The 25357-nt window shown below is 57.5% G+C and overlaps 1 protein-coding gene across 2 annotated transcripts in view; it reads left to right on the forward strand.

Annotated features, from left to right (window-relative positions):
* The window catches only part of RBM19 (RNA binding motif protein 19), a 72923-nt gene extending 60374 nt beyond the window's left edge, over window positions 1-12549 (forward strand). The window contains exons 24-25 of one of the 2 annotated variants that reach the window (XM_062009859.1): window positions 3387-3497; window positions 11844-12549. In XM_062009859.1, the coding sequence (XP_061865843.1) occupies window positions 3387-3475 (89 nt within the window). In that variant the 3' untranslated portion in view covers window positions 3476-3497; window positions 11844-12549. The remainder of the gene's footprint in view (window positions 1-3386; window positions 3498-11843) is intronic. The other variant, XM_062009858.1, reaches the window with a different exon arrangement.
* The last annotated feature ends 12808 nt before the right edge of the window (window positions 12550-25357 follow it).

Genomic DNA, 25357 nt, shown 5'->3' on the forward strand with positions numbered 1-25357 from the left:
TTGCCCAGCCCTCCTGGGTGCACTGCAGGGCATAGTGATGCTCCTTAGACATCCAGCCCCTTGCCCATGCCAAGGTGGGTGCCCTGGGTGCCATGCACTGTGTAGGGATGCTCCTTAGACACCCAGCCCCTTGCCCATGCCAAGGCAGGACCCTGGGTGCCCTGCACTGTGTAGGGATGCTCCCTTGGCACCCAGCCCCTTGCCCAGGCCAAGGCAGGTCCCCTGGGTGCACTGCACTGTGTAGGGATGCTCCTCAGACACCCAGCCCCTTGCCCAGCCCTCCTGGGTGCACTGCAGGGCATAGTGATGCTCCTTTGATATCCAGCCTCTTGTCCATGCCAAGGCAGGTGCCCTGGGTGCCCTGCACTGTGTAGGGATGCTCCTTAGACATCCAGCCCCTTGTTATGCCAAGGCAGGTCCCCTGGGGTGCCCTGCACTGTGTAGGGATGCTCCATTGGCACCCAGCCCCTTGCCCCACACCCAGCCAGGTCCCCTGGGTACACTGCAGGGCATAGTGATGCTCCCTTGACACCCAGCCCCTTGCCCAGGCCAAGGCAGGTCCCCTGGGTGCACTGCAGGGCATAGGGATGCTCCCTTGACACCCAGCCCCTTGCCCATGCCAAGGCAGGTGCCCTGGGTGCCCTGCACTGTGTAGGGATACTTTGGCACCCAGCATCTCACCTCCCCTCCACTCTGCACCCTCCATCCTTGCCTATGTGCAGACTCCACATCAGGGTCAGGTTGGGGAAGGGGGTGACAAATGGGGGACAAACTCTTCCCTCCCATGGATCTGGGAGCTGAGAACACATTTGATGCCATTTCCAAGGCTGGTGGGGAAGCAGAAACCAGGAGGGCAGAGTAAAGGAGAGGGATGAGCACTGAGCTGCCACCTTCCCTTAGATGGGCTTTCCCTTGTGCCTCTGGATGCTTGAGGAGCTGCAGGAGGGTGTCAGCACAGCACCTTGCAGCCCCCCAGCCCTGCAGCCCCCTGGCAGGGAGGGAGGAGGCTCCTGGCTCTCTGGCAAGGAATTAATTGAAGAATAAAACCATTAGATGGGGACTCCAGAAATGCAAAATGGTTCTGGGGAGGGGGGGGGGGGGGGGGGGCAGCTTTTGTCAGGTTAATTTCTCCTGTATTGATGTTTTGTGACATTTCCTTGTTGTTTATCTCCCCCAGCAGCTGGAATGCTAAAAGAAAACGCACAGCTTGTTCCATTTCTTTCTTTTACACCTTTTCTTTAGTCCTGTGCTATGTTTGTTTGTTTGAGAAAGCCAGCGAGGCTTTTGATGTCTGCAAGCAGGGTTTAACCAGCTGTTGTGCCTGTGCTGCTGCAAGGGAGAGAGAGCAGGGGAGAGGAGCAGGGGAGAGAGGAGAAGAAGGGAGCAGAGAAAGAGTGGAGAAGGGGGGAGAGGGAGCAGGGGAGAGGGAGCAGGGGAGAGGGAGCAGGGAGAGAGGGAGCAGGGGGAGAGGGGAGAGAGAGGGAGAAGGGAGAGGGGGGAGCAGGGGAAGAAAGGAACTGGGGAGAGGGGAGCAGGGGGAGAGGGGATAGGAGAGGGTAGAGGGGAGCAGGGGAGAAGAAGGGAGCAGGGAAAGAGTGGAGCAGGGGAGAGAGGGAGAAGGGAGCAGAGGGAGAGGGGGGAGCAGGGGAAGAAAGGAGCTGGGGAGAGGGGAGCAGGGGGAGAGGGGAGCAGGGGATAGAGGAGAGCAGGGGAGAGGGGAGCAGGGGGAGAGGGGATAGTAGAGGGGAGCAGGGGAGAAGAAGGGAGCAGGGAAAGAGTGGAGCAGGGGGGAGAGAGGTGGAGAAGGAGGGAGAGGGAGCAGGGGAGAGGGAGAAGGGAGAGAGGGAGAAGGGAGAGAGGAGAAGTGGAGCAGGGGGGAGAGAGATGGAGAAGGGAGAAGAGGGAGCAGGGAGAGAGGGAGCAGGGGGAAAAGGGAGCAGGGGGAAAAGGGAGCAGGGAGAGAGGGAGCAGGGGAGAGAGGAGAAGGGGAGCAGGGAAAGTGGAGCAGGGGGGAGAGGGGAGAAAGGTGGAGAAGGGAGCAGAGGGAGAAGGGAGAGGGGGGAGCAGGGGAAGAAGAGCTGAGGAGAGGGGAGCAGGGGATAGAGAGCAGGGGAGAGGGATAGGAGAGGATAGAGGGGAGCAGGGGATAGAGGGGAGCAGGGGAGAAGAAGGGAGCAGGGAAAGAGTGGAGCAGGGGGGAGAGAGGTGGAGAAGGGAGAAGAGGGAGCAGGGGGAAAAGGGAGCAGGGGAAGAGTGGAGTAGGGGGGAGAGGGGACAGAGGTGGAGAAGGGGGAGCAGGGGAAAAAGGGAGCAGGGAGAGAGGGGAGAGAGTAGCAGGGAGACAGGGCAGCAAGGGAGAGAGGAGCAGGGGGAAAAGGGAGCAGGGAGAGAGGGGAGCAGGGGATAGATGAGCAGGGGGAGAGGGGGCTGTGCCACAGCTCCTGCCAAGGGAAGGGCATTTCTGCCCAGTCCATAGGAGGCAGGGCCAGTGTCTGGCACTAAATGGCTTTGTCCCCTCCAGTACCCTGTGCTGATGTGGGCTTGGGGTGCTGCTGGCAGCCCTGGAGGGTTTCTCACCCTGCAGCAGCTGTGGGGAGGGCTGTGTGCACACTGCTGTGCCCCACAGTGGTTTGGGGAGCTTGATGGGGCAGGAGAAGCAAAGCAGGGCCAGGGAAGAGCTGGCCTGTGCCAGCCCAGGTGGGAGATGCAGGCTGTGGGCTGCAGGGAGCTTATGTCTCAGCAAGGATGTTGGTGGCTCTGTGTCCTGCAACTCCCTGACAGGAGCTTGTGGCAAGGTGAAGGTTGGTCTCCTCCCAACTAATGAGAGGCAATGGGCTCCAGTGGCCCCAGGGGAGGTTGAGGCTGGAGCTGAGGCAGAACTGTTTCCCTGAGAGGGGTGTCAGCCCCTGTGCCAGGCTGCCCAGGGAGTGCCCAGCCCTGGAGGGATCCCAAAGCCCTGGAGCTGAGGTGCTGAGGGCTGTGGCTCAGTGCTGGGCTGGGCAGGGGGAGGACAGGGCTGGGACTGCAGGAGCTGAATGATTCCATCATTCCATGACCTGCTGTGGACCAAGGCTGCTGTCTGGGTTGGTTGTTCTTGGCTGGTGTTGCAGCCACTCTTGGGCAGGGGATGAGGGAGTTGGGGTCAATGGCTCAGTCTGGGCTTGTGGCAAAGCCTGTGGCCCCAGGCACAGGGGCAGGTCTGGAGTCACACCTCAGCCATGGTGTCCTGCCAGGACCTGGCTGGGGAGGAGATGGAAGTGATGGCTGAGGGGCTTTACCTGGGAGGGGCTGAGGGGGACTGGAGACAGTTGTACATGGGCCTGGGTTGTAATCTTTGCTTTCCTTCTCCCCCCACATGGCCTTTGCTGCCCCCTGGGCCTGGACAGACTCCCCAAAGAAGAAAAAACAATCAGAGGTTTTGAATGAAATCCTGGAGCACCTGGAAGAGGAGAAGGACACAGAAGAGCCCATGTAGCAGCTGCCTGGCATCTGGCAAGGTGGGTGCTGGGGCAGTGGGGCTGTGCTGTGCTCCACAATCATGTTTTGGATCAAAGGGCTCCTGAAGGGCTGCAGGAATCAGCCTGTCCTGGGGCAGTGCCAAGCTCACACCCAGAATGAGAGAATGGTCAGGGCTGGGAGGGACATAAAGTACCCAACACCCAAAGGGTGAGTGGGGAGAGGATGAGGCCAGTGTTTGTTGTGTGACAGGACAAGAGGGAACAGGCTCAGGCTGGCACACAGGCAGTGCCACTGGCACAGGAGGAGAAAGTCCTTTGGTGCTGAGGTGAGGGAGCCCTGGCCCAGGCTGCCCAGGGAGGGTGTGGAGGCTCCTTCTCAGGAGGTTTCCAACCCCACCTGGACACATTCCTGTGCCCCTGAGCCAGGGGAACCTGCTGTAGCAGGGGCTGGGGCAGCTCTGCAGGGCCCTTCCAGCCCCCATCATTTGTGGATTCTGTGGCTCAGGGTGCTGAGTTGGCAAATCCTTCCTGCTGGGGAGCAAATCCCCTCCAGCAATGAGTTTGCTCAGCACCACCAAGGGAAGGATTGGAACCCATTTTAGCTCCCATTTTTCCAGCCACAGCAATGCCACTGCTTCCTAAACATCACCCAAGTGTCTTGGTGGGTGGGGGCAGGTTTTGGGGGTGCTGCTGGGTCTGTGCTGAGGTGGGGGATGGGGGCTGTGCACATCCCAGCTGGCTGCTGTGTGTTTGTGTGCATGAGGCACGTTCCTGCCAGCCAGGCTGTTTTCCTCTCAGCAATATGTGCCTGTTGCTGTGAGGCAGTTCCCCAATACACCTACCAGTGGGATGCTCATAACCTTCCCCATTACTGGACTTTTGTTCAACCCACCCCACTGCTGGCTGCCTGAATAGAGAGCTCATCTGAGCCTGGACTCAACCAATAAAGCTGCTAATGTGTGTGGCTTCAGAGCTGCTGGGCAGGAGCACAGCCCCAGGGCCTCCTGATGAAAGGGAAGGTGCTGATGTGCCTGCAGGAGTAATCCCAGTTGGGTTAAAGAACTGCCTGCTTCATGCAGTGTGTCTGCTGGAAGAGCCTGGGCTCTAGGAAAGGTTTGTTCCTTCAGAGGGACTCTGATTGAAGGATGTCTCCAGGTGTATGTGCTGTTAACAGCTTGTCCAGCAGCCAGCTCAGGGATGGAGCTGGGGAGGAGTGGAGGCAGAGGGATGAAGGTGGGGAGGGGATGGAGGGAAAGGGATGGAGGTAGGGAAGGATGGAGGTGGAGGGATGGAGCTAGGAGGTGATGGAAGTGGAGGGGTGGAGGTGAGGAAGGATGGAGGTGAAAGCATGGAGCTGGGGAGGGACAGAGGTGAGATGAAGCTGAGGAGGGGTGGAAGTAGAGGGATGGAGGGGAAGAGATGGAGGTGGGGAGGTGTAGAGGAGAAGGGATGGAGCTGGTGGGAGATGAAGCTGGGAGGGATGGAGCTGGGGGGCAGAGGTGCAGTGCAGGAGGGGCAGGACAGGCAGTGTTGCTTAGAGGCCAGGCAAGCCCAGTGCTGTCCCATCCCAGCTCCTCTGCAAACCTCCTCCCCAACCCCAGTCCTGTGAGGCCAAGTGCTCAGCACTGGTGGGCTCCAGGCCCCTGGCCCTTTGTGCAGACCCCTGGGAGGAGGCTGAGCATTGCAGCTCTGTGCCTAGAGCTGGAACACCCCATGTCACAGCCTCTGAGAGGCTTCCCAGCCCCAGCAGAGCTTTCCTGCTCTGAGGCTCAGGGAACAGCCCCCTGGAACTCAGAGGTGGCCCTGTGGGACCTCTGCAGTGTGAAATGTTCCTCCCTGAGTGTCTGCACTCACTGGAGAGGTGGGTAAACTGAGGCACAAGTGTGCCAAAGGGCTGAGGTGATGAGGAGCTCACCAGGGAAAGGGCAGGGGATCTCTTTCTTGCCCTTTTTTGCTCAGTGTTGCCTGTGGTGTGCCTGTCCCTGCTCCCTCCCCTGTTCCCCAACACCTCTGCCATCTGTGCTGGCAGCAGTGACAGGACCCCTCAGTGGTCCCAAGGCAACTCTGTGCCAGAAGCTTCAGCATCCCCAGGGGCAAAGGACTTGGGCTCAACACAGAGGTGAGCAGGATCCCTTCCAGGCACACAGACCCCTCAGCACATGATTCAAGCAAAGCTTTGCAGCTTGGGCTTGGATTTTCCTGCTTGGTTCTTTCTTTTCCCTGGGTTGTTTCTCTCTCTGTTTGGTTTTCCCCCCTCCCCTCCCCTTCCTCTCCCTTCATTGTCTTTTGTGGTGGGGCAGGTTTCTTGCTGAGCATCTCTGAGGTCTGCAGAGGATTAGCACAAGCAGAGCATGTAGGCTTTAGAGAACAGAGCAGGGTTTGGTTTCAACATCTAATTCAATTTGTTCTGCAGAGATTGCAATATGAAATGGTTGCCAGTCAAATGTTCAAAGGAGGGAGGGAAGAAGGAGAAGGGAACCTGCTCAGATCTCAATGTTAATGAGAATTAATTTAACCCTTTGATATGTTTCAAAACATGTGATTGCCCAGGCTGGAGACAGCCCAGAAAGCATCCATCAGGAGGGGGGTTGGCTTGGGGGGCTTTATTCCTCCCCCTATACCTTCAAACATGATGGTTTTCCTTTTCCCTTCATGATCCTCATCTTGCTGAGCACTTGGCCATTGGGTAATTTTGTTTCAGGCCATTTGGTATCAAGGAAATGAGTTTGATGTGTGTGGGAGGGGGCTGTGTGTGTGTGAGAGTGTGTACAGATACCCACACCCCTCTGCTCCTTGGGAAAGTGCTGATGGCAGCTCAGGACATCAGCTGGAGTGAACCCCTGCTCCACTTCTTTGGGAATGGTTGGAGAAGCCCACATGTTGCACCCCAAAAGTTCCAGCAGCTTTAAGGGGAATTGTCTGAGAGTGAGCATAGAGCTGCTCATCAGCCCAAGTTAAAAGCAGTGCCTGAGAGGTCTGCAGGAGAGGCACCACTCCCTGCTGCCTTCTTCTTCTCTTTCCTCCTGATCTGAGGCAATTCCTCATGGTAAAAATAAAGCAAACTCTGAACTATCCACCTGGTGAAAGCTGGGAAGGGCAGCTGGAGTGAGCTGGGGGTTGGTCTCTTCAGTAAGGAGTGACAGGACAAGAGGAAACAGCTTCACGTGGCCCCAGGGGAGCTTGAGGCTGGAGCTGAGGCAGAACTGTTTCCCTGAGAGGGGTGTCAGCCCCTGTGCCAGGCTGCCCAGGGAGGTGAGAGAGTCCCCAGCCCTGGAGGGATCCCAAAGCCCTGGAGCTGAGGTGCTGAGGGCCAGGGGTTAGTGCTGGGCTGGGCAGGGGGAGGGGAGGGCTGGCACTGCAGGAGCTGAAAGGGCTTTGCCATCCCAACTGATTCCCTGACTCTGTGATCACCCATCACTCCTCCACCCTGGCTGCAGGGCTTGGCTGGGGCTCCAGCCCATGAGCTCAGTGGAGAAGCCTCTGGCCTTGTCCAAGGCACATGTTCACACCAGCAGGGAGCACAAACCCATTTGTTTTGCTGGGTCCTGTCTCCTGCAAGCCCTGGGATGTGCTGCAGGCTCCCTGTGGCATCTGCACTCTGGCTTTGTCAGGGGAGCTGCTGGCAGCAGGAGCTGTGAGAGCTGTGGCCCTTCCCCAGGCTCCAGCCTCACCCCCCTGCCCAGGGCCAGCTCTGCAATTGGATTAGGATTTTATTCAAATGCAGCTTTTTTTTCCTGAATTAGAGGGTTAAAGGGTTTTCATGTAAAACTGGCTTCACTTTCTTGCTGCCTGTAGCCAGAGGCCTGTGTGGGCTGTTATCTACTGAAGGGGACAGCAGCAAGTCAGTGCACAGAGGATATCTGACAGGCTCTGCTTTTGCATCCCTCTGCTCCCAGGGCTGCTGTGTGTGTGCTGAGACAGGCTTCCCACTGCTCCCACGTCCCTTTTGATTGCCCAAAGTGACCCCCAGCCTTTGGAGAACTCTTGTGTGGTTTTTCTCCCTGAGCCAGGGAGGAGGCAGGGGGCTTGGCATGGGCAGGCAGGGAGCATCCTTGCTCTGGGAGCTTACAGCATGTCCCCCTTCCCTCTGCCCAGCTCTGCCTGGTTTCTCCTCCTCACCATTGCACTGATCCTGATGAGGAATTGGCTAGCTCTTCTTATCCCTTCAGTCCCACCTTGCCTTTGTAAAGTCTTCCAAGTGTTGTCCCATGGAGTGGGACTCTGGGGAGCACTGGAGGGCCAAGCAAGCCTGTCCCTTTGCAGCCAGCACAATCAGTGCTGTTCCCCAGCCCTCTGCCAGGGTTGCAGGAGGAGCTTGCTGCTTCCCAGCCCAGCTGCCAGCTCCCAGCAGCAGCTCTGGGTCCTGAAGCCTTTCTGTGTGCCCACAGGCATTGGCAACCATCCCCTTCTCCCCAGCAGCTCCCCCAGCTTTGCTTGGCTGCTCACAGAGGCAGGGAGCACACCTGAAGTTGTCTTCCTGAGTGAGATGTGGCAGCAAACATGCAGGAGAGGTTTGGGCTTTTCAAAGAAACTGCCTGGGCTGCTGCTCCCTTGAGCTGGAAGCTGCAGGGTGAAGGCAGCTGCTGCTGGCAGAGTGATGCTTCCCCACAGGGGCTGCAGAATCAGAGAATCCTTTGGGTTGGGAAAGCCCTTTAAGGTCCTGAGCCCTCCCCTCCCTGGGGCTGGAACACAGCTGAGGGGTAAAAGGAGGGCAAAGGAGGGGCAAACTGGCAAGGTGGTGGGGATGGGGATGGGGATGAGGATGGGAATGGGGATGAGGATGGGGATGGGGATGAGGATGGGGATGGGGATGAGGATGGGGATGGGGATGGGGATGAGGATGAGGATGAGGATGGGGATGGGGATGGGAATTCTTCCCAGAGTGCTGGGAAGGCACAGGGATGGGGTGCAGTGTGGAGCATAGCTTCTCCTGCAAGCACTCAACTGCACACAGCCAGGGTTGTGCTGTTCACACCCACCTGCAGCCCTCTGCTGGGAGCTGGGACCTTGCTGGAAATGCTCTCACAGCTAAAACACCAGCCAGACCCCTCTCCTCACACATCTCTCTCAGTCATCTGCCTCACAGCCTCCACCTCCCCTCTTCCCACCTCATCACAGAGTCAGGGAATCATTTGGGTTGGAAAAGCCAACCAAAAGCTGCTGCAGTCCCAGCCCAGCCCAGCACTAACCCCTGGCCCTCAGCACCTCAGCCCCACGGCTTTGGGATCCCTCCAGGGCTGGGCACTCCCCCAGCTCCCTGGGCAGCCTGGCACAGGGGCTGACACCCCTCTCAGGGAAACAGTTCTGCCTCAGCTCCAACCTCAACCTCCTCTGGGGCAGCTTGAGCCCATTTCTCACTCATTACCTAGGAGAAGAGACCAACCCTCACCTCACTCCAACCCATTGCAGCACCACCACCACCTCCCAGCTTCAACCACCACCCTCCTGCCTGGGAACTGCAAGGGCAGAGTGAGGGGGCAGGATGCTGCTTCCCTTCTGCAGAGCCTGGCTGGGTGTGACTGAGGCTCCCTGCCTCCTCTGGTCCCTAAGTGCATGCACTGGAGAGGGAGAGCAATGCATGGCAGGGCTGGAGATGGCAGGCTTAGCCCTTCATGAATAATGATCAGGCTCAGTAATTCACAGTAAATAGGTATCCAAATTGGCTAATAAGGGAAGCTTTCACCCCAAACTGGAGCTAGGAAAGGAGGCAGAGGGAGCAGGAGCAGCCCTTAGCTGAGGCATGTGTGTGCACAGTGTGACCTGAGGGGAGATGGCCAACAGCAACAGGGAGGACCCTGGGGAGAGGACAGTGTCCCCCCTCCCCTGCCACCCCCTCCTCACAGCACCTGCACAGATCCCTCCCTTCCAGCAGCTTTGGTGCCACAGAATCAGGTTCCCAGCTCTCTTCCATTAACCTGCCCAGCCCCTGGGTCCTGTGAGCCAGGTGAACTGATGGGCACAGAGCTGGTGGCATCACATCCCCACATGTGCTGTCCCCACAGTGCTACCTGTCCAGGGCAGTAGGAGCAGGAAGGGAACAGGGGGGTCTGGAGCTGAGAGGTGAGTTGGAGAGGGGGGGAAAATGGTTTTCTCAGCTAACATTGAGGTTTTGCTTTGGCTGCTGCTTCATTTTCTCCTGTGGGAGTGACCAAGGGGGCAGCAGGAGCTGTGTGAGGGAGCAGTGAGGTGGGATGCTGATCTTCCTCTGCAGCCCCATGGGAGCTGGGGGGGAGCCCCCAGAACTGGAGCTATTGAAGAGCCACATGGCTGAGGTGCTGAGGGCTGTGGGTTAGTGCTGGGCTTGGCAGGGGGAGGGAACAGGTTGGACTCCAGGAGCTTAAAAGGCTTTTCCAACCCAAATGATTCTGTGACAAGCAGCTCCCAAGGGCTGCACACCAGCACCCAGGAGGTCACTGGGACCTTCCCTACATCAAGTCAGCTGCTGCTCACCAGCAAACACTCCTCTGGCAGCATTTGAAGGTGATGTTAGGTAAAGTTAGGTTAAAAAGGAAGGGGGCAGAGCAGCTCTGCAGCTCTCAGGCTGTGATCTGGTTACACACACAGCCTCAAAGCTGCAGGCAGCTGAAGGCTGAAGCTCCAAGGGCTGGCTGCTGCCAGGAGGTGGTTTGCAACTGCTAAATGGCTTTTTTAAATTGAGGAGAAACCTACAGCCACTTTTACAGTCCCCATAGCTGCCTTATGTAGGGCAGCACAAGGGCTGGAGAGCTGCACACTGCTGCTTGGCTGACTTAGCAGAGCTGCCAGCCCCACTGGCCTGTGCCACAGAGCCCAAATAAAGCCCAGCAACAACAGCCAAAGGGGTTCTTTTCCTCCCTTCTCATGTTGCTGGATGGAGAACACTCACAAAATGTAACACCCTGCATGGCCTGGAGCAAACAAACCCTTTTCTTGTGCTTTTTTCCCCTGTGATTTGGCTTATTTAAGTGCACTGGGAAGGGCTTGTCTTTGGGTTACAGCAAATGCTGCTGATGCTGGAGCCCACCCTCCATCTCTCCATCCCTTCCCTACAGCTTAACCCACCCCCTCTCAGCCCAAAACTGGAGCTGGGATTTAGAAGGAGTGATGGGGACAGCTTTGGGAGAGATGGGGAGGAAACAGTGCTGCTGCCTCTCCCACCTTCAGAGGCTTAAAGCCTTTCCAGCCCACCTTGGCAGCCTCCTGCAGGTGCTGGTGGGGCTGGAGAAGGGCTGGCTGCTGCCCTCTGACCAAGCCAAAGGTTTTCTACTTCCTCAGCTTCAAAATGACAGCACAGCATGCAAAATAAAGCTTCACCCAAAGCACCACAAGAGATGTCCAGATCTCCAGCTCTTGCCCTCACCCCTTGCTGTGTGTGTCTGGGGCTGGAGATGGCTCCTGATGCTTTGGGTGATGCTTTGGGTAAAGCTTTGCTTTTTGTGGTCTGGTTTTGTAGCTGATGAAGTAGAAAACCTTCTGATTTCTCCCCCAGGTTTCAGCTGCTGGGAGCTCCTCCAGGCCCAGGGCTGGGAGGCAAATCAAGCCAGGTTCCTTGGGCAGAGCTGGGGTAGGCAGAGACAACCCATGGGCTGATGCCCCCAAAAGCCCTGGAACACCTGATGGGGAGGCAGAAACAGGCTGATTGCAGGCAGGAGCCTTTTGCATTTCATTTCTGACCAAAGCCAGCCCTGTGTGTCAGGCAGAGCTTTGCAAGCCCCAGGCAACAGGAGCACAGACTGTCCCAGGAGCAATTTTAAGCTGCTCCCACCTGAAATTTGGGCTGAAAGATGAAAACTGGGAAGTTTGGGGATTTCTTTTTTGATTTCAAAGAACCCTCCCAGCCCTGTGTGCTTGTGCTGCTGTGCCTGGAGCCCCTGAGCATGGCAGTGGGAGGGGAGGAGGGGTGGGCAGACAGCAGCCTTGCACTTGCTTAGGATTCAGCCCTTAGATCTCTCCTTTCTCTCTGATGCCTGAGTGTGATTGACACTTACAAATTACCCAGCCAAAAGTGTCGAGTCTTTGACCCCTGAGTAACATCTTTGGCAAGGCTGAGATTTGCCAGCATTTTGTCATCTAATTACTACAAATCCCTTGAAAATTCCCTGGCTGGTGAATGTTTAATGCAGGACAATTTCCATGTGCTGCAGGGCCCAGATGGGCACATGCCTGCTCCTTCCCCCTGCCCCCACCTCCTCTGCTCCTTCCCTTCCTCCTCCTCCTCCCTTTTCTCTCCTTCCTCCCCTCCCCATCCCATTCCTTCATCTCCCTCCTGCATCTGTGTGCCTCTGGATTCCTGGGGAGCACCTCACCCTCTTCCCCAAGCTCTTGGTGCTGCAGCCTCCCCAGCACTGGATGTGTCAGGGAGCTGCTACATGCCATTCATCTCGTTTTCTTTTCCCATCCTCTCAGGTCTCTTGCTGATGGATGCAGAGGGAGAAGCCTCAGCTGAGGATTCAGTGGCCCAGCAGGCTTGTTGCCAGTGGAGCCCACTCACCCTTGGATCCTGAAGGCTGATGGATGCTGCCTGCTCAGGTCTCAGTATTCCCAGCTTCTTAAACAGACCTTGAATTGGGAGTGAGAGGAAGAGCCCTTGGCTCCTGCCTGAGGATTGCTTCATAAATCCAGGCTGGGATGTGATTCCCCTCATCTCAGAAGCCTCCCCAGCCTGGGGAGATGGACACTTGCCCTCTGACCCCCAGAGACTCTGCAGAACCCTCTCTCCAAGTCTCTACAAAATGCTCATTTGTGGACATTAAAAACCACGAGGCACCTTTCAGGAGCTTTCCAAAGTGCCTCACACCCCTGGGCTCTTTGCTTTGGTTTCTTCACTACACCTTCAGCTCAGCTGGGGAGCTGTTTGCCTCTGATGCAAGAAGGATAAGCAGGCTTTGGGAGGGAGGCCTGGGCTTTGCTTTGTGCCTGTGTCACTGTGTCCCAGCGCTCAGGCAGTCTCCTCCCGCCTCTCCCCTTCCCTCCTCCCTCCTTTCAAAGGGAAAGAGGCTTTTGCTTTGCAGCCAGGGCCCCGTTTTACATATGTAGAGAGCTGATAAAGTATTTTCACTTCGCCCCTTTCCCCTCTGGGAATCGCTGTCTCACGGCACAACTGTTTTGTCTGACAAGGGCTGCAACAGATTACACGTGTTGGCTGCAAACACACAGCCTTTTTTTTGCCTTCCCTTCCCCCTTCTTTTTTTCCTTCCTCTTTTTGAGAAGTGCAAACCTTAAAAACACCCAAATCATCTCTATCTCTGCTCTGCCTTCTGCCTCCTGGCCCTGGCAAGCGTCTCGTGGTCAGATCTGCTCGTGGAGTTGGACCTCCCAGCTTGATGCATCCCTCTGAGCTGTGTGTCCATCCCCCTGAGCTGTGTGTGCATCCCTCTGGGCTGTGTGTCCATCCCCCTGAGCTGTGTGTCCATCCCCCTGAGCTGTGTGTGCATCCCTCTGGGCTGTGTGTCCATCCCCCTGGGTTGTGTGTCCATCCCCCTGGGCTGTGTGTCCATCCCCCTGAGCTGTGTGTCCATCCCCCTGGGCTGTGTGTCCATCCCCCTGAGCTGTGTGTGCATCCCTCTGGGCTGTGTGTCCATCCCCCTGAGCTGTGTGTGCATCCCTCTGGGCTGTGTGTCCATCCCCCTGAGCTGTGTGTCCATCCCCCTGGGCTGTGTGTGCATCCCCCTGAGCTGTGTGTGCATCCCCTTGAGCTGTGTGTGCATCCCTCTGGGCTGTGTGTGCATCCCCCTGGGTTGTGTGTCCATCCCCCTGGGCTGTGTGTCCATCCCCCTGAGCTGTGTGTCCATCCCCCTGGGCTGTGTGTCCATCCCTCTGGGCTGTGTGTCCATCCCCTTGAGCTGTGTGTGCATCCCTCTGGGCTGTGTGTGCATCCCCCTGAGCTGTGTGTGCATCCCTCTGGGCTGTGTGTCCATCCCTCTGGGCTGTGTGTCCATCCCCCTGAGCTGTGTGTGCATCCCTCTGGGCTGTGTGTCCATCCCCCTGAGCTGTGTGTCCATCCCCCTGGGCTGTGTGTGCATCCCCCTGAGCTGTGTGTGCATCCCCTTGAGCTGTGTGTGCATCCCTCTGGGCTGTGTGTGCATCCCCCTGGGTTGTGTGTCCATCCCCCTGGGCTGTGTGTCCATCCCCCTGAGCTGTGTGTCCATCCCCCTGGGCTGTGTGTCCATCCCTCTGGGCTGTGTGTCCATCCCCTTGAGCTGTGTGTGCATCCCTCTGGGCTGTGTGTGCATCCCCCTGGGTTGTGTGTCCATCCCCCTGGGCTGTGTGTGCATCCCCCTGAGCTGTGTGTCCATCCCTCTGGGCTGTGTGTCCATCCCTCTGGGCTGTGTGTCCATCCCTCTGGGCTGTGTATCCATCCCCCTGGGCTGTGTGTGCATCCCTCTGGGCTGTGTGTGCATCCCCCTGAGCTGTGTGTGCATCCCTCTGGGCTGTGTGTCCATCCCTCTGGGCTGTGTGTGCATCCCCCTGAGCTGTGTGTGCATCCCCTTGAGCTGTGTGTCCATCCCTCTGGGCTGTGTGTGCATCCCCCTGAGCTGTGTGTGCATCCCCCTGAGCTGTGTGTCCATCCCTCTGGGCTGTGTGTGCATCCCCCTGGGTTGTGTGTCCATCCCCCTGGGCTGTGTGTCCATCCCCCTGAGCTGTGTGTGCATCCCCCTGGGTTGTGTGTCCATCCCCCTGGGCTGTGTGTCCATCCCTCTGGGCTGTGTGTCCATCCCCTTGAGCTGTGTGTGCATCCCCCTGAGCTGTGTGTGCATCCCTCTGGGCTGTGTGTGCATCCCCCTGGGTTGTGTGTCCATCCCCCTGGGCTGTGTGTGCATCCCCCTGAGCTGTGTGTGCATCCCCCTGAGCTGTGTGTGCATCCCCCTGAGCTGTGTGTGCATCCCTCTGGGCTGTGTGTCCATCCCCCTGAGCTGTGTGTCCATCCCTCTGGGCTGTGTGTCCATCCCTCTGGGCTGTGTATCCATCCCCCTGGGCTGTGTGTCCATCCCTCTGGGCTGTGTGTGCATCCCCCTGGGCTGTGTGTCCATCCCCCTGGGCTGTGTGTCCATCCCTCTGGGCTGTGTGTCCATCCCCTTGAGCTGTGTGTGCATCCCTCTGGGCTGTGTGTGCATCCCCCTGAGCTGTGTGTGCATCCCCCTGGGCTGTGTGTGCATCCCCCTGAGCTGTGTGTCCATCCCTCTGGGCTGTGTGTCCATCCCTCTGGGCTGTGTATCCATCCCCCTGGGCTGTGTGTCCATCCCTCTGGGCTGTGTGTGCATCCCCCTGGGCTGTGTGTGCATCCCCCTGAGCTGTGTGTCCATCCTCCTGAGCTGTGTGTCCATCCCCCTGGGCTGTGTGTCCATCCTCCTGAGCTGTGTGTCCATCCCCCTGGGCTGTGTGTCCATGCTCCTGAGCTGTGTGTTGTGTCCCTGAGCTGTGTGTCCATCCTCCTGAGCTGTGTGTGCATCCCCTTGAGCTGTGTGTCCATCCCTCTGGGCTGTGTGTGCATCCCCCTGAGCTGTGTGTGCATCCCCCTGAGCTGTGTGTCCATCCCTCTGGGCTGTGTGTGCATCCCCCTGAGCTGTATGTCCATCCTCCTGAGCTGTGTGTGCATCCCTCTGGGCTATGTGTCCATCCCTCTGGGCTGTGTGTCCATCCCCCTGAGCTGTGTGTCCATCCCTCTGGGTTGTGTGTCCTATTTCTCTCACATGAGCTTATTTTGAGCCTGAATGTACAAAACTCAGGGCTGAGCACTTCAGGAGCCATGTGCAATGGACTCAATGGCTCCTTCCATCCAGGACACCTCCTGCCAACCCAAACATGAGCCACAGACTTTCCCAGTCTACCCTAATTGGGAGTCAGCTGGGAAAGGTTTGGGCTCTGCTTTTTTTGGGCTCTGCTGACACTTGAAAGGGGAAAACACAGGAGGTTTGGTGATGCAGGTGAAGAGCTGGAGGATGGCAGTGCAGGTGGAAGGCAGCTCAGGGGAAAGCTGGTGATGCCTGGGGCTGACAGCTGAGGTGAGGAGGCCAGCCTGGCTGCTGGGGGGATGTGTGACCTGGAGGCACTCTGGGGTGAGCAGCTCTCCCTGTACCAGGACACTGGTCCTGCCTGGGCTCCCAAAACCTCTGCAGACCATGGACTGGAGCTATCAGCACTGGGGATGCTTAAATTACACCCAGGGGTTGCCTCAAGGCTTAGTGATCTGAGCAACAAACCTGAGGAGGGGTTGGAATCTCCTCCTTGGGAGGTTTCCAACCCCACCTGGACACATTCCTGTGCCCCCTGCTCGAGGGGAACCTGCTTTAGCAGGGGCTGGGGCTGGCTGAAAGTCCCACCAGCCTCCAGACTGAGGAGCCTGTTCTACTGGGTGGGCATTTTCATGCCCAAGCCACCCCCCAGGAGTGATGGGAAGCCTCATGTGCTCTTCTCCAAGTCAGTGCTCTCCCTTTTTTTCCCCCTCATCTCTACACCTTCCCCTGTGAAATCCCCTCAAAGCAACATGTCCAGGTGCAGGGGCTGCTCTGCTCCCCTCAGCTGGTTGTGGACATGGTGAACTGTGATGTCTCAGCTGACACCTGCACTGGCTGAAGGGAGCCCAGGGCCCACAGCACCCACAGGGGATGGCTGAGGGACAACCAGGGGTGGAAAATAGAAGGAACCACCCAAAAGTGACCCTCACTATGGTGTTTGCCCAGGTTGGGACCAAGCACCAGCCTGAGATGCCTCTTGTGCCAGGCTGCCCACGTAGCTGGGGGAGTGCCCAGCCCTGGAGGGATCCCAAAGCCATGGAGCTGAGGTGCTGAGGGCCAGGGGTTAGTGCTGGGCTGGGACTGCAGGAGATGAAAGGGCTTTGCCAACCAGAACCTATGATTCTCTGAGTCTGCACTGGCCCTCAGCCCAAGGCCACTCCATCTGGGGACCATTCATCCTTCTGGTGCTACAGGTGCCTTTTCCAGCTTCTCCTTGCCCAGCTGGAGCCAGGGACAGACACAGCATCCTCTCCTGCAGCTGTGGGCACAGCTCTGCTTTACACCTTGATGGAGCTTCATCCTCTTCCCAGTCTTCCCATCTCTTCCCAATCATTTCTCACCTTCAGCCTCTCATTACTTCACCCCACTCCTGTTTCTTCCAGAGCAAAGTCTAATGACTTGGAGACCCTCCTGGCACTGGGGGACATGTGGGTCACTGCCTGTGATGCTGCAGGTCAGGGCAGAGCCACCTGCACCCCATCACCCCCCCAGGGCCTTCCCAGGCCTGGAAACATCCCAGTGGTCCCCAGCAGCACTCCATAGCCCCCCTGCTCCAGTCCCACTGCAATGCCTGGCTAACCAAGAAGCAATTAGTGCCGCTTGCTACAGCGAGTCAAACCCAAATGTCAAACAACAGCAAAGCTATTAAGACCTGCTTTTACTCCCTGGTTGCAGCCAGAGCTTGTGTGCATGGGCTGAAAGTTGGAGGGGAATGAATCCAGGCCTCAAAACACTGGGCAAAGTCTGTGCTGCTGACCTCTTGGGCCATTCCCAGCTCCCTGCCTCAGTTTCCCCTCTCAAACCATGTTGTTGTGTGGATGGGAGAGGCCAGATCCTGCCCCAGAGGGGTGTAAAGCAGAGTAGCACCAACCAGGCTGGGCAAAGGCAGCTCAGCAGCTGGGGGAAACCTGTTCCACTTTAGATGTTCAAGATCAGATGAAGCTGAGCTGAGGAGCTGAGGTCCCTGCCTGGGCACCCACCCCAGTGCACCCACACTCCCAACCCCACGTGCCTGGGGCTGCAGGTGCTGCAGGGGGTTTGGGCAGCAGGCAGCTGGGCTGGGTGCTGCCAGGGCTGCTTCCCATCCCTGCACTGAGCAGGAGAGAGGAAGAAAGGGAGAGAAAACGGGAGGGAAAGGACATGTCAAATCAATCATATTTAAACAAAAGCCTCTTCGGCCCAAGGGCCCTTTTAAAAGCTGCTTATTTAATTAAAAGTCCCATTTTCCATATTTATGGCCCTTATTCAGTTAAATATTAACAGCCTGGGCCAGGGCTGGGTTATTCTTTGGGAAGAGGCAGTGCTGGGAGGTTCATTAGGGGTTTCTCAGGCAGCCAAGGCACCTGGCAGATGGAGGGAGGGATCCAGGACAGCACACGTGGGCATGTGCTGGCACCATGGGGATGGCACCACAGCCAGCCTGGCTCTTTGGGGCCTCCTCCCACCCCTCATCACCTGATGGCATGCAGGGAAATGGGGTTAAAAACAGGGCAAATGGGACTGTTGGGATGATGTAAGAGGTGGGCTCATGTTGGCACCTGGAGGAAACAGCCTGAAGGGCAACTGCTGGGCACAGCTTATGCTGAGCTGCAGCAGAATAACCCTGAAATCACCCCAGCCTTGCCTTGGGCTCATGAGACCATCACTGACTCCTGGCCAAACCCTCCCCAGAGCTGTGGAAACAGGATTCCTTTCCCCTAGGATGTTATTCCCAGTAGCTCAGGAAGCAATCCTTGCTGGTGTGTGACAGCCAAGGCAGTGCTGGGCTTGCCTGAGCTGGGCTTTGGCAGCTCTGGACCTCACTGAAGGTTCATCAGCCAACCACAGTGTCAAGGGAGCAGCATGGCCTTTGGGAAGTGGACATTCCTGGTGGACACAGCTTGGAGGAGAGCCAGAGCAGCCCAGGTGGCTGCAATGCACCCTGAACAAGAGGAACCTGGAGCTGCTCTTGAAGGGAAGAGATGGGATGTGGTGCCTGGAGCTGGGTTCTTGGTGCTGTAAGCAGCAGCATGTCCTGGCTGTGATGGCAGCAGTGGAGTGATAACCATCACATCAAAGAGAAGAGGCTGCAGACTCAGTGCAGGTGGTGGCCATGGTGTAGCTCACAGTGTTCTCCTCTTGGTCTGGTTATTCTGCCTGTCCATGGCTTGGCTCAATGTGCTTGTGACCTCTCCTGCTTTGGTGCTACCTGGCTGTTGTTTTACCATGCAGGGGGCAGAGGGGCTCAGCCTTGCTTGGGGAGTTTGTGGGTCATTACTAAGTAGCTCTTAGATGTCATTTTCCCAGGCAGTGCTGAAGGGCCAGAGTGGAACTGAGCTCCAGAGCTTGGCTGGCAGCAGGGCTGCTTGGGGGAACTTGGCCATGGAGCTGTGGATCCAGGGCTGGTTCAGGAGCAGCCTAAATGGGGGGAACTAGAGAGTGTGAGGCCAGAGGTTTCTATGTGCAGAGCTGCTCCTCTGTGTGCTGCTTGTCTTCCTCCAGCAGACCCCCAGGCAGCTCTTACAGCACAGGGTGATGGCTTTGGGCTGCAGCCATTGGGATGAGCCTCTCTAAGGGCAGCACATGGACCAGAGAAGCAGCTCAGAAGGGGACCAGAGAAGCAGCACATGGACCAGAGAAGCAGCTCAGAAGGGGACCAGAGAAGCAGCACATGGACCAGAGAAGCAGCTCAGAAGGGGACCAGAGAAGCAGCTCAGAAGGTGTCTCCAGGCTCCAGTGCTCAGCCCTGCTGTGGGGCAGGTTGGGAAGCCCTGACAGGAGAAGCTGTGTTGTCCTCCTGCAGTGCAGGATCCTGCAGGACAAGCTGCTCTGCATGTGCTGGGAGGTGTATTGAGGAGGGAAAGTCCCCCATGAAGGCTCCAGGAGAGCAGGGGCTCACCTGGGCAGACACAAAAGCTTGCTCTGAACTCTGCTCACCTTTGTCTGCCTGGTTTTGGGGAGGCAGCAGGTAGCCCTGAGCATCCCTGGCATGGCAGAGACCACCCCAGCAAAGCAGGGCATGCAGTGCTGAGGCTTGGGGTGATGATGGGAGCACCTTCCCCTCCACCCCAGCGTGGTCACCACAAACCAATCCCTCTTCTTCATCACAAATAACCTGCCACCAACCAAGCAGCAGAGCCCAGAGGGGACCCTGGGCTGGGAGGGAAAGGAATGAAGCAGTGATTTCCTCCGGGGAGTGGGGCTGTGAGGGGATGGGGAGGGGTTGGAAAGGCTTTGTGGGGGGGTGGTGGCAGGAGAGGGAGAGCCACCGGGTTATCAGAGAAGTGTGAAGACAATAATGCAATCTGACATTTCTGAGATGAGACCCCCCGGTTGCCCTGGCAACGGCTCACGTGGGAGCGGCTCCCGGGAGACGGCGCCGGGATGTGCTGCAAATGATGTTTGATTAGAATTTAAATCATTTAGGCGGAGACGAGATAGGCCTTTTGTCAGCACGGGCACCCGCGGGGGTCAACCACCCAACAACCACCCAACAACCACCCAACAACCAGCCAACGACCGGCCAACGACCGGCCAACGACCGCCCTGCAGCCGCCCGGGCAGCGCCGGCACCGGGCGAGGGGTCGCCACGGGCTGGTTGCTCCTCCCCATCCCCTCCTCTCCCTCCCCATCCCCTCCTCTCCCTCCCCATCCCCTCCTCTCCCTCCCCATCCCCTCCCCTGAGCCGGGGACACGCTGACCTGTGCGGCCGGGAGAAGGGAGCCCGGCGGGTCCTGGCAGGGAGATGCTGCAGCTGAGCCCTGGGGAGGTCACTGGCAGCTCCACAGGCTCTGGGCTGGGGGCTGGTGTTCCTTATAGGGGTTGGAAGGGACCTGCAGAGCTCATCCAGTGCAACCCCCCTGCAGAAGCAGGGTCACCTAGAGCAGGTCACACAGGAATGTGTCCAGGGGGGTGTTGAAGAGCTCCAAGGAAGGAGCCTCCACACCCTCCCTGGGCAGCCTGTGCCAGGGCTCCCTCACTCCAACACTGAAACAGCTCCTCCTTATGTTTGTGTTGCAGCCTCATCCCATCACCCCTTGTCCTGGCACTAAAAAGAACAGAAGCAAGTGCTGCCCCAACCTGCTGACACCCACCAGTGAGACATTTGTAACTATTACTGAGCTCCCCCCTCAGGCTTCTCTTCTCCAGGCTGAGCAGCCCCCAGTCCCACAGCCTTTCCTCCTCACACTCATGTTCCATCCCATCAGCATCTTGCTGGCCCTGCACTGGCCTCTCTCCAGCAGTTCCCTGCCCCTCTGCAGCTGGGGAGCCCAGAACTGGCCCCAGGACTCCAGCTGAGCAGAGGGGGAGCAGAACCTCCCTTGGGCTGCTGGCTACACTCAGATCCTGCCATGGCTCTGAGGAGCTGGCCCTTGGCTTTGGCAGTGCTCTGATTAAGGCTGTGACACTTCAGAATCAATTCTGCCTCCCTAAAGGTTTCCTTAAGGAGCCTGTTGTTCCCTCCAAGTGCAATGGATGCCCTTCCCAGCAGAGATGGGGCCAGGTTGCCTGCAGGGATGGAGCCAAGTTCTCCCCCCAGCCACAGACCATGGCATGGCTCTGCAGCAGCCAGCCCTGTCTCCAGGAGCTGTCTGGGGCAGGAATCTCTCTGGAGCAGCTGTACACTGGGCATTTTGTGCTCCTGATGCATGCAGCCAAGTCCTCTTTGCTCTACAAAGTCTCCCTGTGAGGAAATACTGTCTTCTGGCTCCAGAGGCTTGGAACACACGTCACATGGAGTGATGGAGACTGAGAGGGGGTCAGCAGCCATGGGGTTTGTTCCTGTACTGGGAGTATTGGGTGAGGTCTCCAGGGGATGGCAATGAAGTGCAGGAAAAGCTCAGCTCAGCTGGAAGGGTTTTGCTTTGCTGCAGCCTCCTGGTGTGAAGGGGTTTGGCTGAGGACACTGCTCCCATCAGCCCAGTCCTGCTCATCCACTTCAGTTAGAAGAGGCCTGAAAAGCATCTGGACCTTGTGCTGAGGTCTCCTGAGTGGTGTGCAGGGATGGCAAGCCCGTTGCAGACAGGGTGGCTGCATGGAGAAGGCTCCTCTCCTCATCTCCCCACAGCAGATGGCCTGAGTGGGCACTTCACAGTCACTACTTCACGTGCTGTGGAGACTTGGCAGAGGCTGGGAGATGCTCCATCACCCTGAGGAACTTCACCAGCCCAACACAGGCAAGGATCCAGCACTGAGTCCTTCCACTGAGCATCCCACCATGGAGTCAGCTGCAGATGCCATTGATCTGCTGCCACACTGACCAGGCTGAGTCTTCCCAGTCAGTGGGAGAAGGGTGTTCAAACCAAACCAGCAACTGGGCACAGCTTTTCTTCCCAGAAGGGCAATGAAACTGCTCTTTAATGCCATGCTTTAGGCTCAAGGAATCTTTTAGAGCTTCCTTTTCAGCTTCCCTACAATGGCACCTGATCATGAGGTTGGAGCTAAACTAATAAGTCTCAACAAACATTAACCTAATGAATTCAGCTTCTCTCTGCTTGTGGAGCAGCAAAAGAGGGAACTGCAGCCTTCTCAGATGTGTTTAATGACCTGAATGTATTCAACAAAGCTTTCCTGACTGCTTGAAGCCTGGGGCTTGCCCATCAATGTGTGAACCCCAAGTTGAGGTCCTTGGTTGTGGTCACTGGTGTGGTTTTGACTGGGGATAAAGGGAAAACTGGGAAGCCCATCCTTGGACTTCAGCTGTAAAAGTTGAACCACAGTTGCCCATTGGCTTGGGTGAGGAGTTTAAGGAAGGGGAATGTGAGTCTTGCATGGGAGCTCTGAGCTTTGGTGTGAGCTTTCCACCTCCTGGTGGCCTTTCATCCCAGGTGGACTCAGTGTCTGCAGGATGAACTGGGTAGCAAGAGACATGTTGCAGAGTGAGCCAGGGTTTGGATCTGCAGACTTCTTGATGGTGTTGGGCAGAGTGAGGGGTGGCTGGAAGATGCTCCTTGCCACCTCTGGGTGGGTTTTTGTGGCTCTCCCTGAGGTTATAAAATCACTGATGAACATCTGTGGTGTCTCTGGCACTGAATTGTTTGGTTCAATGGCAAATGTTACAGTCAGGGGTGTTGCTTAAAGATCCAGGCACAGCTGGAGGTGTTGAGCCTGGAGGAGGCTGAGACAGGAGCACTCTGCAACTCCCTGACAGGAGGCTGCAGTGAGCTGGGGGTCAGTCTCTTCTCCCCAGTAATGACAGGACAAGAGGCAATGGGCTCCAGTTGCCCCAGGGGAGGTTGAGGTTGGAGCTGAGGCAGAACTGTTGCCCTGAGAGGGGTGTCAGCCCCTGTGCCAGGCTGCCCAGGGAGATGAGGGAGTACCCAGCCCCTGGGAACTCCCCTTGCAGAAACAGCAGCAGTTTAAGATCAGAAGTGAATGAAACCCCCAATGGATCCACCACTGAGCTTTGAGTCACTTGACAAAAATGCTGAGGTGGTTGTTGTTTGCAGCACCTTGTTTTCAGGGCTCATCCCATCCCTGCAGCACAGGGTCCCTGGGGATGCTCCCCTGGGTACCACCTCCACCAGCCTCTGCATCCTGCTGGGGTGCTGGTCCCTGGCAGAGCATCCAGAACTCTGTTCCTAAGATGAAGTGGCTGGAGGTAATAAAGAGAGATACAGAGAGACACATATTGCTGTGTCTGATGAAAGACAAATGATTTTTGGCAGCTCTGAATGTTCCAGCAGGAGTGGCACAGGAGCCCCTTCAGCACTCCTGGGAATGTTTCATGTGCTTTTAGGTCTTCAGTTTGACTTTTGTTAGAAACACCCACCCAGGTCTGGTGCAGCCCTCCATGGGAAAGGCCACTTGGGGCTGGGGACAGGACAAAGTCACCTCCTTCTGCCCTGTGGCACCAGCCATTCCCTTCTTGCCTCTCCTACAGCGTGGGTGTGGAGAGGGGAAATCAATGCTTGGAGCTCAGCTAATGCTTGAAGTGTTTGCTAAAGCTGGGGAGATGCAGAGAGTGCTGTTCCCAGGGGAAGGTAACCATGCAGGGAGCTGCAGAGGGCACCAGCTTGGCCTTTAACACAGAGCTCTTGCTTAGGGAAGAATAGCTGCTGGGTGTGATGGGCTGGCCTTGGGAGAGCCTGAGCAAGTGTCTCAGAGGGCTGAGGGCTGATGCTGTCACACTGGTGTAACTGTGTTACACCTTGGCTTTCCTGAATCCCAGACTGGTGGGGGCTGGAAGGGCCCTGCAGAGCTGCTCCAGCCCAGCCCCTGCTACAGCAGGTTCCCCTGGCTCAGGGGCACAGGAACGTGTCCAGGTGGGGTTGGAAACCTCCTGAGGAGCCTCCACACCCTCCCTGGGCAGCCTGGGCCAGGGCTCCCTCACCTCAGCACCAAAGGACTTTCTCCTCCTGTGCCAGTGGCACTGCCTGTGTGCCAGCCTGTGCCTGTTCCCCCTTGTCCTGGCACTGGCCACCACACAACAAACACTGGCCCCATCCTCTCCCCACTCACCCTTTAGGTATTGATCAGCATTGATGAGGTTCCCCCTCAGCCTTCTCTTCTCCAGGCTGAGCAGCCCCAGGGCTCTTCATGTCCTCTGCCTGGACTGAGTGGGGCCAAATCCAGCACAAGTGCCAGGGAGAGGACCTGGAGGGTTGGCAAAGGCACAGCCCACAGCTTGGCTTTGGGGGAGAGCTGGTGTTGGGGGGGAAGCAGCACTAGAGGCCAAAGGGGATGTTGTGGGAGAGGATTTGCTCCTGGGGGAAGTGGCTCTGTGCCCCCCAAGGTGCCAAGGCAGCCTGGCAGAGCTGAGAGGCCACAGCTCTGCTCACAGGGAGGCTTTGATGGCAAGGCTGGGGCTGGGCTTGGGCTCACAAAGCCTCAGAACCCTCCTCCTGCCAAGACTTTGCTTCTTCTCCTCTGTGAGGTGTCTGGGAGGAGGAACAGCCACCTTCCCCCTCTGTTGAGCCCCTGGAAGCTGTGGCTGAGGCACAGCAGCAGCTGCTGGAGGGGAGGGAAGGAGGTGATGCCAGGCACTGGGATGCTGGGGGACCACGTGGAGAGGCTTTGCAGCATTGCTCCTCTCAGCTGCTGGCTGAAGCTCCCTGCTCCTGTTTTCAGCTGATGCCCATTTCCCAAAGCAACCCCCTGGTTAACCCTTTGCATCCATCTCCTTGAACCCTCCTGGTTTTCTTTGTTTCCTCTTCTCTGCAGCCATTTGCTTGCTTTCCCTTGCATCAGGGGAGGCATCTTCCATCACCAAAAAGCCTCCAGGGCACAGGGAAATGGCACCAATAGCTCTGCAGCCTGTCAGGAGCACATGGGGCAGGGGGGAGGGACAGGGTGCCACAGGGAGCAGATGGGGCCAGTCCTGCTGCAGCAGCCTCAGCCAGTCCCTGCCTCTGGCTTCAGATGGGGCTTTCCCCACCCTCACCTCACACTGCTCCCTCACACCCTCTGGCACCATGTCCTCCCTCCAGCTCCTCTCCATTCTCCTGTCACATCTCCCCTTCTCTCCCAGCTGCAGCCCTGGCTGGGGTCTTTGCTGGCCCAGCTGTGTGCCTTTTGCTCCATCTCCTCCTTGCTCATGAATATTTAAGTGTGGGAGCTCAGCTTGGGGTCAGTTGGTGCTTGAAGAGCTTGGTGCAATGTCAGAGGGTGATGACTGAGCTGGGGATGCAGTGGGATGGTGTGAAGGTGATATGGGGCAGAGAGGAGGGAGGAAATGTGGGTGTCTTGCAAAGAAAACCCCATTGATGCAGTTGTCTGACAGCTTCATGTCCCTGTGGGGAGGGAGCAGCTGAGCTGTGGGTCCTGCTGAGACACTGTGTGCAGGAGGAGGTGGAAGGTGGGGCTGGGGGTGCCTGAGGCCCCCTCCCTGGCTGGGGCAGAAGGAGGTGAGACCAACCCTTGATTTCCTAAGCAGAGTCTGCAGGAGGGGACGTGGGAGCCCATCCCTGTGCCAGGCACTGATCCTGCTGCCCCTCTGCTGCAGGGGGTGGGGATCTGGGGAGGGGGGATCTGGCTGCTTGGTTGTGCCAGGGAAACAGGAGACCTCCCCCCAAAAACCCCATCCATGGCAAGGTGTGTTTGCATAGCCACACTCTGCTGCTGCTCTGCCCTTCCCAGGGAGGGGAGGGCCCTTGGCATCTCTCACCCAGCTCTCCCTGTGCAGTGGCCAGGGTGCCCAGTGCAGCCACTGCAGAGTCTCTGGGAGGGCACAGTAACCAAAGGTTAGTGAGGCTGCTCTGCCAAACT

This window comes from Colius striatus, chromosome 17 (assembly GCF_028858725.1).
Source record: "Colius striatus isolate bColStr4 chromosome 17, bColStr4.1.hap1, whole genome shotgun sequence".
In the NCBI taxonomy this organism is placed as follows: Eukaryota; Metazoa; Chordata; class Aves; order Coliiformes; family Coliidae; genus Colius; species Colius striatus.